The sequence below is a fragment of the Oncorhynchus mykiss genome, chromosome 28, assembly GCF_057628025.1.
Source record: "Oncorhynchus mykiss isolate SJ-2025 chromosome 28, ASM5762802v1, whole genome shotgun sequence".
In the NCBI taxonomy this organism is placed as follows: domain Eukaryota; kingdom Metazoa; phylum Chordata; class Actinopteri; order Salmoniformes; family Salmonidae; genus Oncorhynchus; species Oncorhynchus mykiss.
Window position 1 is genome coordinate 18420001 of NC_143049.1, and position 16998 is coordinate 18436998.

Here is a 16998-nt window from a genome sequence, read left to right on the forward strand (position 1 = left end):
GACATTACTAGGTTAACTAGCTTGTCCTGTGCCTGTTAATTTATCATTGAATCACAGCCTACTTCAACTTCGCCAAACGGGTGATGATTTAACAAAAGCACAACGCCGAGAGAAAAAAAAGCCATCTTTGCACAATTGTACCTAAACATAAACATCAATGCCTTTCTTAAAATTAAGACAGAAGTATATATTTTTTAACCTGCATATTTAGTTAAAATAAATGCATGTTAGCAGGCAACATTAACTAGGGAAATTGTGTCACTTCTCTTGCGTTAGGGTATATGCAACAGTTTGGGCCGCCTGGCTCGTTACGAACTGTGAAGTAATTTGCCAGAATTTGACATAATTATAACATAACATTGAAGGTTGTGCAACGAAACAGCAATATTTAGACTTAGGGATGCCACCCGCTCAATAAAATATGTAACGGTTCCGTATTTCACTAAAATAATAAATGTTTTGTTTTCGAAATGATAGCTTCCAGATTTTACCATATTGATGACCAACGGCTCGTATTTCTGTGTTTATTATATTATAATTAAGTCTATGATTTGATAGAGCAGTCTTACTGAGCAGTGGTAGGCAGCAGCAGGCTCGTAAGGATTCATTCAAATAGCACTTAACTGTGTTTGCCAGCAGCGCCTAGCAATGCTTTAGGCACAGCACTGTTTATGACTTCAAGCCTATCAACTCCTGAGATTAGGCTGGCAATACTAAAGTGCCTATAAGAACATCCAATAGTCAAAGGTACAGTTGAAGTCGGAAGTGTACATACACTTTAGCCAAATACATTTAAACTACATTTTTCACAATTCCTGACATTTAATCAGAGTAAAAATTCCCTGTCTTAGGTCAGTTAGGATCACCACTTTATTTTAAGAATGTGAAATGTCAGAATAATAGAGAGATTTATTTCAGCTTTTATTGCTTTCATCACATTCCCAGTGCCGTCAGAAGTTTACATACACTCAATTAGTATTCAGTAGCATTGCCTTTAAATTGTTTAACTTGTCCTAACCAACTTGCCAAAACTATAGTTTGATAACAAGAAGTTTGTGGAGTGGTTGAAAATCGAGTTAATGACTCCAACCTAGGTTTAACTTCTGACTTCAACTGTTATTAAAAACAAATGGTATAGAGATAAATAGTCAACGCATCATTATTCCTATAATAACCACAACCTAAAACTTCTTAACTCGGAATACTGAAGAACTGGGAATATTGAACTACCAGCTTTCAAATGTTCTCATATTCTGAGCAAGGAACTTAAACATTTGCTTTTTTACATGGCACATATTGCACTTTTACTTTCTTCTCCAACACTTTGTTTTTGCATTATTTAAAACAAATTGAACATGTTTCATTATTTATTTGAGACTAAATTGATTTTATTTATGTATTATATTAAGTTCAAATAAAATTGTTCATTGTTCATTCAGTATTGTTGTAATTGTCAAATATATATATATATAAGAACTATTATATAGTTTATATTTATATATAAAATAGTCAGATTAATCGGTATCGGCTTATTTTGGTCCTCCAATAATCAGTATCGCCGTTGAAAAATCATAATCGGTCGACCTTTAGTCTACAATATATACACTGAACAAAAATATAAAATGCAACAATTTAAAATATTTTACTGAGTTAGAGTTCATTAAAGAAAATAAGCACATTTAAAAACATGTATTAGACCCTAATCTATGGATTTCACATGACTGGCAATATATATATATATGCATCTGTTGGTCACAGGTACCTAAACAAAAAAGGTAGGGGCATGGATCAGATCACCAGTTAGTATCTGGTGTAACCACCATTTGCTTCATGCAGCGCAACATCTCTTTCGCATAGAGTTGATCAGGCTGTTGATTGTGGCCTGTGGAACGTTGTCCCAGTCCTCTTCAATGGCTGTGATGCTGGATATTGGCGCGAACTGGAACATGCTGTCATACAAGTCAATCCAGAGCATCCCAAACATGTCTGGTGAGTATGCAGGCCATGGAAGAACCTGGACATTTTCAGCTTCCAGGAATTGTGGCTAGATCCATGTGACATGTGGCCGTGTGAGGTGATGGCGGCGGATGAACGGCACAACAATGGGCCTCAGGACCTTATCACGGTGTCTGTGTGCATTCAAATAGCCATCGATAAAATGCAATTGGATTTGTTGTCTGTAGCTTATGGTCTGCCCATACAATAACCCTACTGCCACCATGGGGCACTCGGTTTACATCAGCAAACCACTCGCCCACACAACACCACGCAAGTGGTCTGCGGTTGAAAGGCCGGTTGGATGTATTGCAAAATTCTCTAAAACGAAGTTGGAGTGGGCTTATGGTAGAGAAAATAACATTCAATTATCTGGCAACAGCTCTGGTGGACATTCCTGCAGTCAGCATGCCAATTGCTCGCTCCCTCAAAACTTGAGACACCTGTGGCATTGTGTTGTGTGACAAAACTGTACATTTTAGAGTTGCCTTTTATTGTGCCCAGCACAAGGTGAACCTGTGTAATGATCATGCTGTTTAATCAGTTTCTTGATATGCCACACCTGCCAGCTAGATGGGTTATCTGGCCAAACAAATCTGAGCACAATATTTGAGAGAAATAAGCTTTTTGTGCGCATGTAAAATTATTGTATTTCAGCTCATGAAACATGGGACCAACACTTAAATGTGTCGTTTACATTTTTGTTCAGTGTAGTATTGTGTGAGCATTAACAGTCGCTCATCTGAATAGGTAGCTTTAGACATCTATAGAATCATTTGAGCATTGATCATTTAGAATAAATCGGAATTGTTTGAATTTAATACAACAGAGAACAGATACAAACCGATTCAGTGATCTTGGTGACTGCAGAGACAGTGAGTCCAAACAGGTCCTCTCCCTTCAGATAGACAGGGAAGAGTTTCAGAGTTCCTATTTCAGTCCTCTTGTCAGCAACGGGTCCCAGGACCTTATCCCACACTCCTGAAAAGACAGGAAAACAGCAGGGTTATGTATCATAATATATTATAGGGACTCCTACAGAACACATTTACAATAGTAAAAGAGAATCTGAAAAGCAAACTGAACAAGACATCCTAGTCCAAGCCAACCCAGATACATGAATGGTAGAGGCTACAGCCATAAACAAGGCTAAATCTAAGCATGTCATAAAACCAATCTAGCTAGCCACCTTACTAGACAAGCATAATCTAAACCAGCCCTAAAACAAAACATTTAGCCCAGCCCACCTTTAATAGACAAGCCTAATCTAAATGAGCCCCAACACAAATCCATCCCAGCCCACCTTTGGCAGTGGAGTCAGTGAGGACCAGGTCCTTGTATCCCTGCTCGACGACGCGGACGCGGAACTCCGGCTGCTCCTCCCTCTCCTCCACAGAGCACAGGTAGCGGCAGCGGCGGTTGCCATGGCGCATGCTCCAGTAGATGCGGCAGGCCTCGTAGCCCACGGGGAAGATAGCGGAGGTCGAGTGGAAGGCAGCCATCTGGGACGGGGTGAGCTGACCCACGGCGTGGAGCACCAAGCTGCCCACTCTGAAGGTGTAGCCCAGCTCGGGCTGCTGCACGGCGCTGGCCATCTGCCTCACCTCATCCCTCTGGACGTAGACGCGGCGAAACACCGCGAAGCAGCGCAGCTCGTGCTCCAGGACGAGGCCAGAGCCACCGTGGGCAGAGCCAGAGCCTCTGGGCCTGTGGGCGTGGCACAGCATGGTCTTGTCCTTGAAGAAGGTACAGTGTGCCTGCAGGGCGCAGGTGAAGTGGTAGATGTTGGTGCAGCGCAGGCGGTGGCAGCCGCTGGTGGCGCCCATCTGTTGGCAGTAGGCACAGCGGACCGCTGAACCCCGTCGCAGCGCAAGCTCCACGTTGATCAGGGCGCCTGCCTGCGTCTCGTACACCTGCACAACAAAACAATGTTAATAATACACACACAACACAACTTTAATAAAAGGGTCACAATTGTAGTGGTTGGTATGGCAGTTAAGATCTGAAACCAGCAGTCTTCCCCCATTTAGCCAGCCCCCCCACTTATTTATTTATTTACGACCGACCGAGGACATGAACCTTGCGGTTACCAGTCCACCACCTCACTTGACTTCTGGGCTACCTACCTCGGTGGACCACAGGGCACAGTTGAGGTGCACCCACGCGTCCAGGTCCATGTTGAGGAGGCGAGCAGGGCCGTCGGTGACCCCGTCCCCTAGTTGGTGACAGAAGCAGCAGCGGCGCTGGTCCCTGAGACTGGCCCCGGGGCGGAGAGACGCTCCCAGCTTCCTCAACAGCTCGTCTATCTGGTTCTCGTCAGGGAGCTGGGAGCTTCCTCTAGGCACCACCACCTGTACTGTCCACTTCCTCCAGCGGAGACCCTTGTGTCTCTTCCCCTGGTGCCAGCCCTCCTGTTGAGCCCTGGGGCCCCGCGCCTTCAGTTTCACAGTCACTTTGATGGTGTCTGACTTGACATCTGTCTTAGGGGTCTTAGGGGTGTCACTGGCTGGGGGGAAAGGAATGGGTGGGGTAGAGGGAGGGGACTGCTTGGGCTGGAGCTGGGCCAGACAGTGGACATCCAGAGAGGACATGTTGTTGCTGTACTGGTGGTGGGCTTTAGACAGGCTCTCTTTCTGGTCTGAGTCTGGAGACAGGAGGGCCACCGAGTCCTGCAGAAGACATGAATGACAATAATTTTATGTCCTGCAGCAAATAATAAAAGTTTACCATTTATATTTGACACACCGGTAGAAAAACTAGATACAACAAGTACTGTATACAGATTACCTACACTGGTCAATAAAGTAAAAAAATAAATTGCCTCCGGGAATCAACAGAAACACAAACCTTAGTATCTACAGTATTTCTGGCCTGTGAGGAGGAAGAGGAGGAGGTGGAGGCAGAGTAGAGGAGGAAGCAGCTGTGGCTGCAGAATACCAAGTTCCCCTCGGAACGCAACAGACCTTCCTGTTCCTGAAGAGAGAAGAAAGGCATGTCAGGAGACGGAGTGAGGAAGAGAGAATGAGATAATAATAATACATTATATTTATCCACACTTCAGGGACACAGAGCTACTTTACAATTGTAGGAAGAAGAGAGAAAGAAAGGGATATTTTTTTAATTTTTTTTTTAGATTTTGGCAATGAAACCCTTTATCTAGCCTACTTCCCCAGCGTCAGATGAACTTGTGGATACCATTTTTATGTATCTGCGTCTAGTATGAAGGAAATTAGATGTAATTTCACGAGCAATTGTTATGCAAGTTAGCAACTTCCTTCAAACTATACGCAGAGATATAAAAATGGTATCTACGAGTTTATCTGACTGGGGAAGTAGATAAAGGAACTCACTGCCAAAATCCAGAACTATTCCTTTAAGCTCATAATCAAAGTGAGACATCAAAGGTCAAATCAATTTCTATACATAAACCATTATCGATACTAAAAGGGGTTATTAAATCATCAAACAGCTCCAATATTCAGATTAAGCAGGGTTTAACCATTTGTGAACTCCCCAGACTGCAGTCTAAGGGCATGCTACCTCTTAACCCACTAATTGCACTGAGATAGATTTCACTACAATGGGGGGAAGGGGGGATTAGCATAATTAGAAGCTCTACAGTACGTGTGTGTGTATGGACATAATGTTCTTGGATGTGTGTGTGTGTTTGCATTCATGCTTGTGTGTGTGTGTGTGTGTGTGTGTGTGTGCCTAAGGGCATAATGTGGATTAATCTACCGTTTGAAGTGAGGTCTGAGTCTCTAGTCATGGCCTGTCTGTGCTCTCCTGCCCCCTGGGGGGGGGGGGGGGGGGGGGAGACAGACTAACGCAACAGTAATCCATGGCTGACTGGTGGAAAGGAGAGCTTTTACTGGGTTGGCCAAGAAGATAGTTAACCAATTCATATAGATCATAGCTTGATTGGGTCAGATCCAACAAGGTAATTGATCAAATGATCTTTTTTGACAGATCATGTGGACCATTAGATTGATATAGAGACGATTATCTGATGTGGATCGCCACAAGATTGATGTTTCTATGTATTGCAATAGACAACAGTCTTTGCAACGTATGGAGTTCAGCGTGATAAACACGTAGCACAACTTGACCACATGAAAGCGCTGGCCGTACGTTACCTGTTTGTGCACTGGAAGGTCTTTGATTGACTTGCAGACTCCATTTCCCAGCACCACCACCTTGCAATGACAGCACCACTGGGGCTTGGAGCCTGGGCTGCCGGGGTCTTTCTGATGGGCGCCTCTGACTGCAGCTGGACCTGACGCACAGCAACAGTACTCAAATAAGACACAGCTCCTACAACAGTAGATGCTTGAACAGGCCAGAGCAGCACAGCATGGCTTAGCTCAGCTCTATTATACTGAATAAAAACATTAAAAATGCAACATGCAACAATTTCAAAATATTTTACCGGGTTACAGTTCATTTGAGGAAATCATTCAGTTGAAATAAATGCATTAGGCCCTAATCTATGGATTTCACATGACTGGGAATAAAGATATGCATATGTTGGTCACAGATACCTTAAAAACAAAATGGGCTATGGATCTGTTCACGGTATTTCTTTGCATTCAAATTGCCATCAATACAAAGGAAATGATGCTCGTTGTCTATAGCTTATGCTTGCCCATACCATAATCCCACCACCACCTTGGGACACTCTGTTCACAACTTTGACATTGGCAAATTGCTCACCCACACAACGCCATGCAAGTGGTCTGCGGTTGTGTGGCCGGTTGGACGTATTGCCAAATTCTCTAAAACGTAGTTGGAGGCAGCTTATGGGAATGAAATAAACATTACATTCTCTGGCAACAGCTCTGGTGGACATTCCTGCAGTCAGCATGCCAATTGCACACTCCCTCAAAACTTGAGACATCTGTGGCATTGTGTTATGTGACAAAACTGCACATTTTAGAGTGGCCTTTTATTGTCCACAGCACAAGGTGCACCTGTGTAATGATCACACTGTTGAATCAGCTTCTTGATATGCCACACCTGTCAAGTGGATGGATTATCTTGGCAAAAGAGAAATGCTCACTAACAGGGATGTAATTTGTGTACAAAATTTGAAAGAAATAAGCTTTTTGCGCATATGGAACATTTCAGGGATAATTTGTTGCATTCATATATTTGTTTCCCTTACGGAGGAGGAATAGGTTTATTACGTCAAATAAATGAGGGGCGCTCTGCTGCGGTCTTGTTTTGGACAAGCTATACATTTTAAGCACCTGATTTTTTACAAACATTTTAGAAGGCAGCTCGTCACAACAGTTTAGAAGGCATCTCGTCACAACAGTTTAGAAGGCAGCTCGTCACAACAGTTTAGAAGGCAGCTCGTCACAACAGTTTAGAAGGCAGCTCGTCACAACAGTTTAGAAGGCAGCTCGTCACAACAGTTTAGAAGGCAGCTCGTCACTACAGTTTAGAAGGCAGCTCGTCACTACAGTTTAGAAGGCAGCTCGTCACTACAGTTTAGAAGGCAGCTCGTCACTACATTTTAGAAGGCAGCTCGTCACTACATTTTAGAAGGCAGCTCGTCACTACAGTTTAGAAGGCAGCTCGTCACTACAGTTTAGAAGGCAGCTCGTCACAACAGTTTAGAAGGCAGCTCGTCACAACAGTTTAGAAGGCAGCTCGTCACAACATTTTAGAAAGCAGCTCGTCACTACAGTTTAGAAGGCAGCTCGTCACTACAGTTTAGAAGGCAGCTCGTCACTACATTTTAGAAGGCAGCTTGTCACTACATTTTAGAAGGCAGCTCGTCACAACAGTTTAGAAGGCAGCTCGTCACTACAGTTTAGAAGGCAGCTCGTCACAACAGTTTAGAAGGCAGCTCGTCACAACAGTTTAGAAGACAGCTCGTCACTACAGTTTAGAAGGCAGCTCGTCACAACAGTTTAGAAGGCAGCTCGTCACAACAGTTTAGAAGGCAGCTCGTCACTACATTTTAGAAGGCAGCTCGTCACTACGTTTTAGAAAGCAGCTCGTCACTACATTTTAGAAGGCAGCTCGTCACTACATTTTAGAAGGCAGCTCGTCACTACAGTTTAGAAGGCAGCTCGTCACTACAGTTTAGAAGGCAGCTCGTCACTACATTTTAGAAGGCAGCTCGTCACTACAGTTTAGAAGGCAGGTCGTCACTACAGTTTAGAAGGCAGCTCGTCACAACAGTTTAGAAGGCAGCTCGTCATAACAGTTTAGAAGGCAGCTCGTCACTACATTTTAGAAGGCAGCTCGTCATAACATTTTAGAAGGCAGCTCGTCACTACATTTTAGAAGGCAGCTCGTCACTACATTTTAGAAGGCAGCTCGTCATAACAGTTTAGAAGGCAGCTCGTCACTACATTTTAGAAGGCAGCTCGTCACTACATTTTAGAAGGCAGCTCGTCATAACAGTTTAGAAGGCAGCTCGTCACTACATTTTAGAAGGCAGCTCGTCATAACAGTTTAGAAGGCAGCTCGTCACTACATTTTAGAAGGCAGCTCGTCACTACATTTTAGAAGGCAGCTCGTCACTACAGTTTAGAAGGCAGCTCGTCACTACATTTTAGAAGGCAGCTCATCATAACATTTTAGAAGGCAGCTCGTCACTACAGTTTAGAAGGCAGCTCGTCACTACAGTTTAGAAGGCAGCTCGTCACTACATTTTAGAAGGCAGCTCGTCACTACAGTTTAGAAGGCAGCTCGTCATAACAGTTTAGAAGGCAGCTCGTCACTACATTTTAGAAGGCAGCTCGTCACTACATTTTAGAAGGCAGCTCGTCAACAGTTTAGAAGGCAGCTCGTCACAACATTTTAGAAGGCAGCTCGTCATACTTTGATGCTAATTGTCTTAGATGAACCATACAATTGGTCAGGAGGTAAACAGCTCCTAATTATAAGCCCGCCAAGACAATTAACACCAGGGGTGTCCATTTTCCTGTTCATCTGGCTGTTTGTATCTATGACTCTAGGCAAACTGACCACATTCATTAAGCCCGTGTTCTGACACTGACAGCAGCACTAAGCAGGTACGTGTGTGTGTGTGTACTAGTGAGGTCGGGCCCAAGGAAGGATGATTAGTCAATTTTATTAGCTGTGCGGATCGTTGTGTGAGATCAATATGGACAGCCCTCACTTCCTGGTGGGCCAGATACACACAGCCTTTAGGCTGCAGACAGAAGGATAATGATGCACTGGATGAAGAAACGGACCATTTGTAAACATTGTTAAAGAGGCTAAGTATGCCAATGGACGATGAGTGGGAAAACAATTAGATAGAGATGGATTTGTTGTCTTGTGCACTTCTAGGTGCAGTGACGTCGTGTTTAAAAAAAACAATATATTATTCATATCAGAAAAATAAGTCTAAAAACAAACAAATTGGTCTGGATGGACATGAATTTCGTCAGTGTCTCAATTCAAGACGAGCGCACAAGAGCAGAAACATCTCCCCTGTTATGTCAGTATTTGAACATAAGGGGGCGATAAGGTGCAGGGATGTAGCTCAGTCTCTCACCTGGTCCGTCAGAATGGAAGCGGATGTGCTGCTGCGGATGTCCCTGCTGCTGTTGCATCATCATCCCCTGCTGTGGTCCTCCACCTCCACGGGACCTAATGAGCTGGCCTGGGGCTCCTTGAGGGTGCGGGCCCCCCATGTCCCCAGCACCACCACGGCCCGGGTATATCATTGGGGCGCCCGACCGCCGGTGCTCAAGATCTCCCTGGGGGCCCCCCCTCAGGCCGCTGAGCATGGCCAGGGGCCCCCTATCTGGGCCAGGGGGGCTGCTGACCTCATAGCTGCTGGGGATCTTCACACACAGCAGATCTGAGATGGCTGCTACCACACCAGTGACATTCTGGGAGGGGGAAAAACAATGTCGTAAAAATGTATGTAACAACTATTGCCACTCAAAAGCCAATGGCAGAGATGGAGAGCAGTGCATGACTGGCAGACAAAGAATTGGCTTCAGCTCCTACAATTAAGCCAGGTGAGATTTGAATCCAAACATATCACAACAGTAGTGAAAGAACTGAGGTGCATTTGAGAGGAAAAAAAGGGAATAAAACTACTCCACGAACTACATTGTTCAAGCGCTTAAATAAAAATAAAATGATCTAAACCATTTCCCCCATGGTGACATTATCTGAGAGCAGGAGGAACTGAAGCCAACAGAACCCTCACCTCTGCGGCAGCTGGTCTCAGGGTGATGGCTACAGACACCAGGCCTGGCTTAGCGTCGTTAGATGCTGGGCCAAAATGGGAGCCGAAGAACATCCCAGAAGGCTCCGTCTTGAGCTCAGTCTTCAGCCTAACCGCTAACCCTACAAGAAAAGTAATAGACACACCCGGAAAAATATTTGAAAGGATATTTCATTAATACTTAGTCCTGTCATTGATACTGTAAAGCAGTTTGTGACAACGTAATGTAAACAGGGCTTTATATATAACCTGATTGATGATGGAGTACATATAGTAGTTAGAAAGGCACATATTTCTGTTTCCAGTTTATTTCCAGTTTAAACAAATTACCAACATGTTACCTTTCCCCCAGGGTGCTGGGAGCATGGGGAGGACGGGGGAGAGACAGGGGGACCGAGGCTCCTGCTTCACCAATGACAAGTTTGGGTAGCGACTGATCTCCATGCCAACCACACTTTCAGGAGACGAGGACGGGACGAAACTGTCTGGTGTGTCCCGATCCTTACAATGCTCTTGTCCCAGCCTGTTGCTGTAAAGGGGGGGGGTTGAGATAAAAATTTGTTAGGATTTACACAAAAAATCATTGCATTCACAACTCTAAATTGTCTTCATCAGGATTTCCTAAACTGAGAACATTGTGAAGAGATCGTTTTGGAGTCTGAAAGCTTGTATGGTATATCTACAGCCTAGTCAGAGTACCCAGATAAAGGAAAATGCATGTTTTTTTGACGAATAACCTATTTTCACAAAAATATCATTACATTAACAACTGAAATTGTTTTGAGGCTTCCCTAAGGTGAGAACATTGTGTAGAAATTGTTGTGGAATCTGTGAAAGCTTGTATCTACAGCTTTAGTCTGAGTATCCAGATAGAGGATAATGCATGTTTTTAGACAAATACCAGTATACAATTTGTGTCTACTGTCTATGAAGTGCAATTCAATTGAATCTTTATTGTCCCAGTAGGGAAAATCATTCTGTGGCCAAGTATTTACAGAATATACTCTACTCACAATGATAAGTTTATAAGGTAATATGGCGTCTTTAAGACTGATGTAAAGCATGCAAGCATAACCAAAGACATCACTTCTATTTTCTTTGTTCTGGGGAGCAGAGGCCTTCCTTACCTGAGTTCCTCCTGGTTGTTGTGAGGGGGCGTGGGGAGGGAGGCAGGCACATCCACAGTTTTAGGTCCCTGAGCGATGGCCCGGGCCAGCAGGTCCTCCTCAGTCCTGAATGGGACATGGAGCGGCTTGGGGACCAGACCTTTAGACACTTGAAGAGGAACATATGAATGAGACATTCAGATTGTATTTCTATGGTTAGGACCAATCACTTCACATTAATGTAAATGTTTGTTCTAGGAGTTAGGCTTTATGTCTACGGGAATGTCTGCTCTAGGAATGCTTTGTCTAGGGTCCTAACAGCAATACACAGCATGACACTACACATGAGAAACACAGGAATATGCCATTAAACCCTAGTCACCCCTGAACCCTGTCCCAGTACTCACCCATAGCAGCAGCTTTGCTGGCCAGTTCTTCTGTAGTGGCAAAGCCATTGATCATCTTCTGTCGGTTCACAGGTGGAGGAGTCGGAGGAAGGGAAGCCGGCGGGGTGGGGGGGTTGCTCAGATTGTTCTGCTTTGAATAAACAACCCAAGGAATACACATCACCATACTACAACAGGGCATATGGCAGAGTGGTCTCGTGCTACCACAAATCACTGCTTCAAAAAGGCACTAAAGGCATCCTTCAACTTCATATTAATAAAACCTGTGCCTGGGGCTGGTCTAGTGGGTAGTGCCACAGCCTTCAGCACATACAGTATGCAGTACATGCTTGCGTAGGATCACTCCATCTCCCCTTAGCTCATTCAAAGTCCAGTTGAATATAAAAACAAGAGTGGTATTTTAAATTAAGATAAAAATATTTAACTTTGGTTGGTAGGCTTGGGCGGTATCCAGACTGTCATATCTTCATACCGACATTGTGCCATACCGGGATATTCTGTAATACCGGCGCTGTTTTCAAACCCCACTGATACTCTGTAATCGGAAGGTTAGCGATGCTAACAAGTACATGTAAAATCGCATAGAATGCTAATGAGCACACTGAACATTTTGTACAGTTTATGACCTAAAGTATACAAGTAACTAAAAAATGCTACTCATAGTTCGCTGCATGCACAAAGCAAATATTAGCCAGCAAGGTTCTTGATCCAGGAGGGGATTCAATGCTGTTACCAAGAGAATGCTTGATTTTGGAAGAAGCCAGCTAACCACTTAATCAGATAGCTAATTAGCAAACGAAATGCACAAATGTAGAGCATTTAGCACATTTTAGACAATTAACTTAATTGTTATCAGATATCTAGCTGGCACACATTTAGTTGTGGATTACATACTATAATTAGATCACCTGGTGGATGCTGCACAAGAGTGAGAGACTCAAGGCTCCGATCGCTAGTTGTCTGCTTGTAAACAAACACCACATGACGTGTGACTGGGGACTACCGTAAGCTTCATAATAATGTAACAGGTGACATGAAGAATGCAATGTTCCTTATCGCCTAATATATTGCACAAGTTGACTGCAGGTTTTATTTAAAAAGTAGCTACAAAATGAAAAAACGTCCAGTGGCTTTTTCCAAATACCCCGGTATATGGTATATAGGGTATACCGCCCACGCCTAGTGGTTGGAGCTGAGGCCTCACCTTGTAGGCTAGCTGGGAATAGTAGTCAGAGACTCCGTCCAGAGCAGCGCTACCGAAGGTCCCAGACAGATGGTTCTCCCCGTTGAGCTGGCCACTGCCATAGGGGGCGAAGTGGGCAAAGTTGACACCTATCAGGGGCTCTATGAGGGGCAGAAGGGACAGCTGCTGTAGGAGGAAAGAGAGAGAGGAATGGAAAGAGGGGAGAAAAAGGGAGGAGGAAGAGACTTGAGGTTTAACTATTTATTTACTTAATCCTTACTTCACACGGTTTACGTTCAGTAGAGCACACTGTAGCTAAACTTCTTGAAACAAAAAATGAACATTTTTTTACATTTTTTTATTGGATCACATCCAGATAGTTCCTCCCCGTTTCAATTATTTTTTTCTGTTTGACACCTAATAAACACAAAACATTTTCATTTACAGCAACAACCTGGGGAAAGGAGAGGGGTTGAATGAGCTAATGATGATTATAGTCGCGACAATAGTTGGGATTGGTTGAATTTTAAAGTTTCAATTCCTATCTCCCTACCATCATATCTAAGCAAATATTGCATTAACGTCGATGAAACTTTGCAAATCAACTTGACTGGAGGTACACAACACACAAGCCTCTCGTCATGATCCATTCAGAGAACCACATTGGATTTTTAACATGGTCCCTAGCATCAGGGGAAAAATTAAATGTCTTGCTGCGACCTAACTCAAGATCTAGGCATTGGATAAAAACGAGACTACAGGGACCATAAAATGACCATTAGACTAGCCCACCCTGTACTGTTTTTGGCTAACCCATGCTTACTTTGCAGCGGTGGGCAACCTCCCCCCTGACAACCAATGTACACTTTCGGTGAAAGGTTTTAGAAAATCTACTCATTCAAGGACTTTTTTCTTTTTACGCTTTTCTACATTTTAGAATAATAGTGAAGACATCAATACTATTAAATAACACATATGTATAACATACATAACACATCATTAAATAACACATGTAGTAACTACATATAACACATATGTATAACATATATAACACATCATTAAATAACACATGTAGTAACCAAAAAAGTGTTAAATCAAAATCTCTTCTTCAAATAGCCACCCTTTGCCTTGATGACAGCTTTAGGCATTCTCTCAACCAGCTTCATGAGGTAGTCACCGGGAATGCATTTCAATTAACAGGTGTGCCTTCTTAAAAGTTCTATTGTGGAATATCTTTCCTTCTTAATGTGTTTGAGCCAGTCAGTTGTGTTGTGACAAGGTAGGGGTGGTATACAGAAGATAGCCCTATTTGGTAAAAGAAGTCCATACTATGGCAAGAACAACTCAAATAAGCAAAGACAAACGACAGTCCATCATTACTTTAAGACATGAAGGTCAGTCAATATGGAAAATGTAAAGTTCCTTCAAGTGCTGTCTCAAAAACCATCAAGCGCTATGATGAAACTGGCTCTCTTGAGGACCACAACAGGAATGGAAGGCCCAGAGTTACCTCTGCTGCAGTGGATAAGTTAATTAGAGTTACCAGCCTCAGAAATTGCAGCACAAATAAATGCTTCACAGAGTTCAAGTAACAGACATCACAACATCAACTGTTCAGAGGAAACTTTGTGAATCAGTTCTTCATGGTCGAATTGCTGCAAAGAAACCATTACTAAAGGACACCAATAAGAAGAAGAGACTTGCTTGGGCCAACAAACACGAGCAATGAACATTAGAACGGTACAAATTTGTACTTGTCTGGAGTCCAAATTTGATATTTTTGGTTCCAACCGCCGTGTCTTTGTGAGACGCGGTGTGGGTAAATGGATGATCTCTGCATGTGTATTTCCCACCGTAAAGCATGGAGGAGGAGGTGTTATGATGTGGGGGTTCTTTGCTGGTTACACTGTCTGTGATTTATTTAGAATTCAAGGCACACTTAACCAGCATGGCTACAACAGCATTCTGCAGCGATACTCCATCCCATCTGGTTTGGGCTTAATGGGACTTGTTTGTTTTTCAACAGGACAATGACTCAACACACCTCCAGGCTGTGTAAGGGCTATTTGACCAAGAAGGAGAGTGATGGAGTGTTGCATCAGATGTCCTGGCCTCCACAATCCCCCAACCTCAACCAAATTGAGATGGTTTGGGATGAGTCGGACCAGCAGAGTGAAGGAAAAGCAGCCAACAAGTGCTCAGCCTATGTGGGAACTCCTTCAAGACTGTTGGAAAAGCATTCCAGGTGAAGCTGGTTGAGAGAATGCCAAGAGTGTGCAAAGCTTTCATCAAGGCAAAGAGCAGCTATTTGAAGAATCTCAAATATAAAATATATTTTGATTTGTTACTACATAATTCCATAGGTGTAATTTCATATTTTTTTATGTCTTTACTATTATTCTACATTATAGACAATAGTAAAAAATAAAGAAAAACCCTTGAATGTGCAAAACTTTTGACCGGTAGTGTATAGCGTTGCATAACTCCGTAGCCCTTAAGGCTAGAAACAAGATTAAAAGACTGAAATTCAGAGGCTGAGCTAAGACCTTCAAAGTCAAACTGAGTTAAAACTTGGTAAAATATGACTTCCCATTCAAAGCAATGTAAGACTGCAGCAATCTAGTTAGTTCAAAACTGATTTTAGAGGGCAGCATACCAGAGTTTAAACCAGCAAGACTTGCAGTTATGCAAGCACACCCGTTGTGCCATTATGGTCCATTTTGGTCTATTGTACTGCAAACAATGTGTAGGCAGGTTGCTTAGGATTCAAACCTTCTCAAACAGCATACATGTAAGTCATACTCTTTGAGGATGTGCTTCCACCATAATGCGATTTCAACTGTATTGGATTCTTCACACACCACACTAAGACATTATCCCATTACATTACCTTTAAGCACTTTTTTTTTTATTGTTATTTGAAAGCAAGCTTTGCTTTTAAACCTACAAGACCATCAGGCTTGATTGAGTGAGCTGTTTTGTCTTGTAGTAAAGTGGTGCCTGCCTGCATTTCCTTTAACCTTTATGCAACTGAATATAAAATATCCCTTTGAGCATGGTGAAGTTATTAATTAAACTTTGGTTGGTGTATCAATACACTACAAAAATACACAGTTGAAGTCAGAAGTTTACATACACTTCGGTTGGAGTCATTAAAACTCGTTTTTCAACCACTCCACAAATTTCTTGTTAACAAATTATAGTTTTGGCAAGTCAGTTAGGACATCTACTTTGTGCATGATAAGTAATTTTTTCAACAATTGTTTACAGACAGATTATTTCACTGTATCACAATTCCAGTGGGTCAGAAGTTCACATACACTAAGTTGACTGTGCCTTTAAACAGCTTGGAAAATTCCAGAAAAACATGTCATGACTTTAGAAGCTTCCGATAGGCTAATTGACATAATTTGAGTCAATTGGAGGTGTACCTGTGGATGTACTTCAGTGCCTCTTTGCTTGACATCATAGGAAAATCAAAAGAAATCAGCTAAGACCTCAGAAAAAAAATTATAGACCTCCACAAGTCTGGTTCATCCTTGTGAGCAACTTCCAAATGGCTGAAGGTACCACATTCATCTGTACAAACAATAGTATGCAAGTATTAACACCATGGGACCACGCAGCCGTCATACCACTCAGGAAGGAGACGCGTTCTGTCTCCTAGAGATTAACGTACTTTGGTGCAAAAAGTGCAAATCAATCTCAGAACAAAAGCAAAGGACCTTGTGAAGATGCTGGAGGAAACGGGTGCAAAAGTATCTATATCCACAGAAAAACTAGTCCTATATCAACATAACCTGAAAGGCCGCTCAGCAAGGAAGAAGCCACTGCTCCAAAACTGCCATAAAAAAAGCCAGACTACGATTTGCAACTGCACATGGGGACAAAGATGATACTTTTTGGAGAAATGTCCTCTGGTCTGATGAAAAAAAATATAACTGTTTGGCAGTAAGGACCATTGTTATTCTTGGAGGAAAAAGGGGGAAGCTTGCAAGCCGAAGAACACCATCCCAACCGTGAAGCATGGAGGTGGCAGCATCATGTTGTGGTGGTGCTTGACTGCAGGAGGGAATGATGCACTTCGCAAACTAGATGGCATCA

At 43.0% G+C, this 16998-nt stretch overlaps 1 protein-coding gene across 8 annotated transcripts in view; it reads right to left on the reverse strand.

Moving 5' to 3' along the window:
• Positions 1 to 16998, reverse strand: part of LOC110508653 (histone-lysine N-methyltransferase 2C) — a 145672-nt gene that overhangs the window by 19814 nt on the left and 108860 nt on the right. For 5 of the 8 annotated variants that reach the window (XM_036966417.2, XM_036966415.2, XM_036966416.2 and 2 more), the window contains 11 exons: positions 12916 to 13080; positions 11712 to 11841; positions 11326 to 11473; positions 10540 to 10727; positions 10181 to 10320; positions 9515 to 9854; positions 6132 to 6271; positions 4843 to 4968; positions 4122 to 4664; positions 3299 to 3908; positions 2840 to 2976 (listed from right to left, as the gene is read on the reverse strand). In XM_036966417.2, the coding sequence (XP_036822312.2) occupies positions 2840 to 2976; positions 3299 to 3908; positions 4122 to 4664; positions 4843 to 4968; positions 6132 to 6271; positions 9515 to 9854; positions 10181 to 10320; positions 10540 to 10727; positions 11326 to 11473; positions 11712 to 11841; positions 12916 to 13080 (2667 nt within the window). The remainder of the gene's footprint in view (positions 1 to 2839; positions 2977 to 3298; positions 3909 to 4121; positions 4665 to 4842; positions 4969 to 6131; positions 6272 to 9514; positions 9855 to 10180; positions 10321 to 10539; positions 10728 to 11325; positions 11474 to 11711; positions 11842 to 12915; positions 13081 to 16998) is intronic. The other 3 variants (XM_090225561.1, XM_036966413.2, XM_036966412.2) reach the window with 3 other exon arrangements.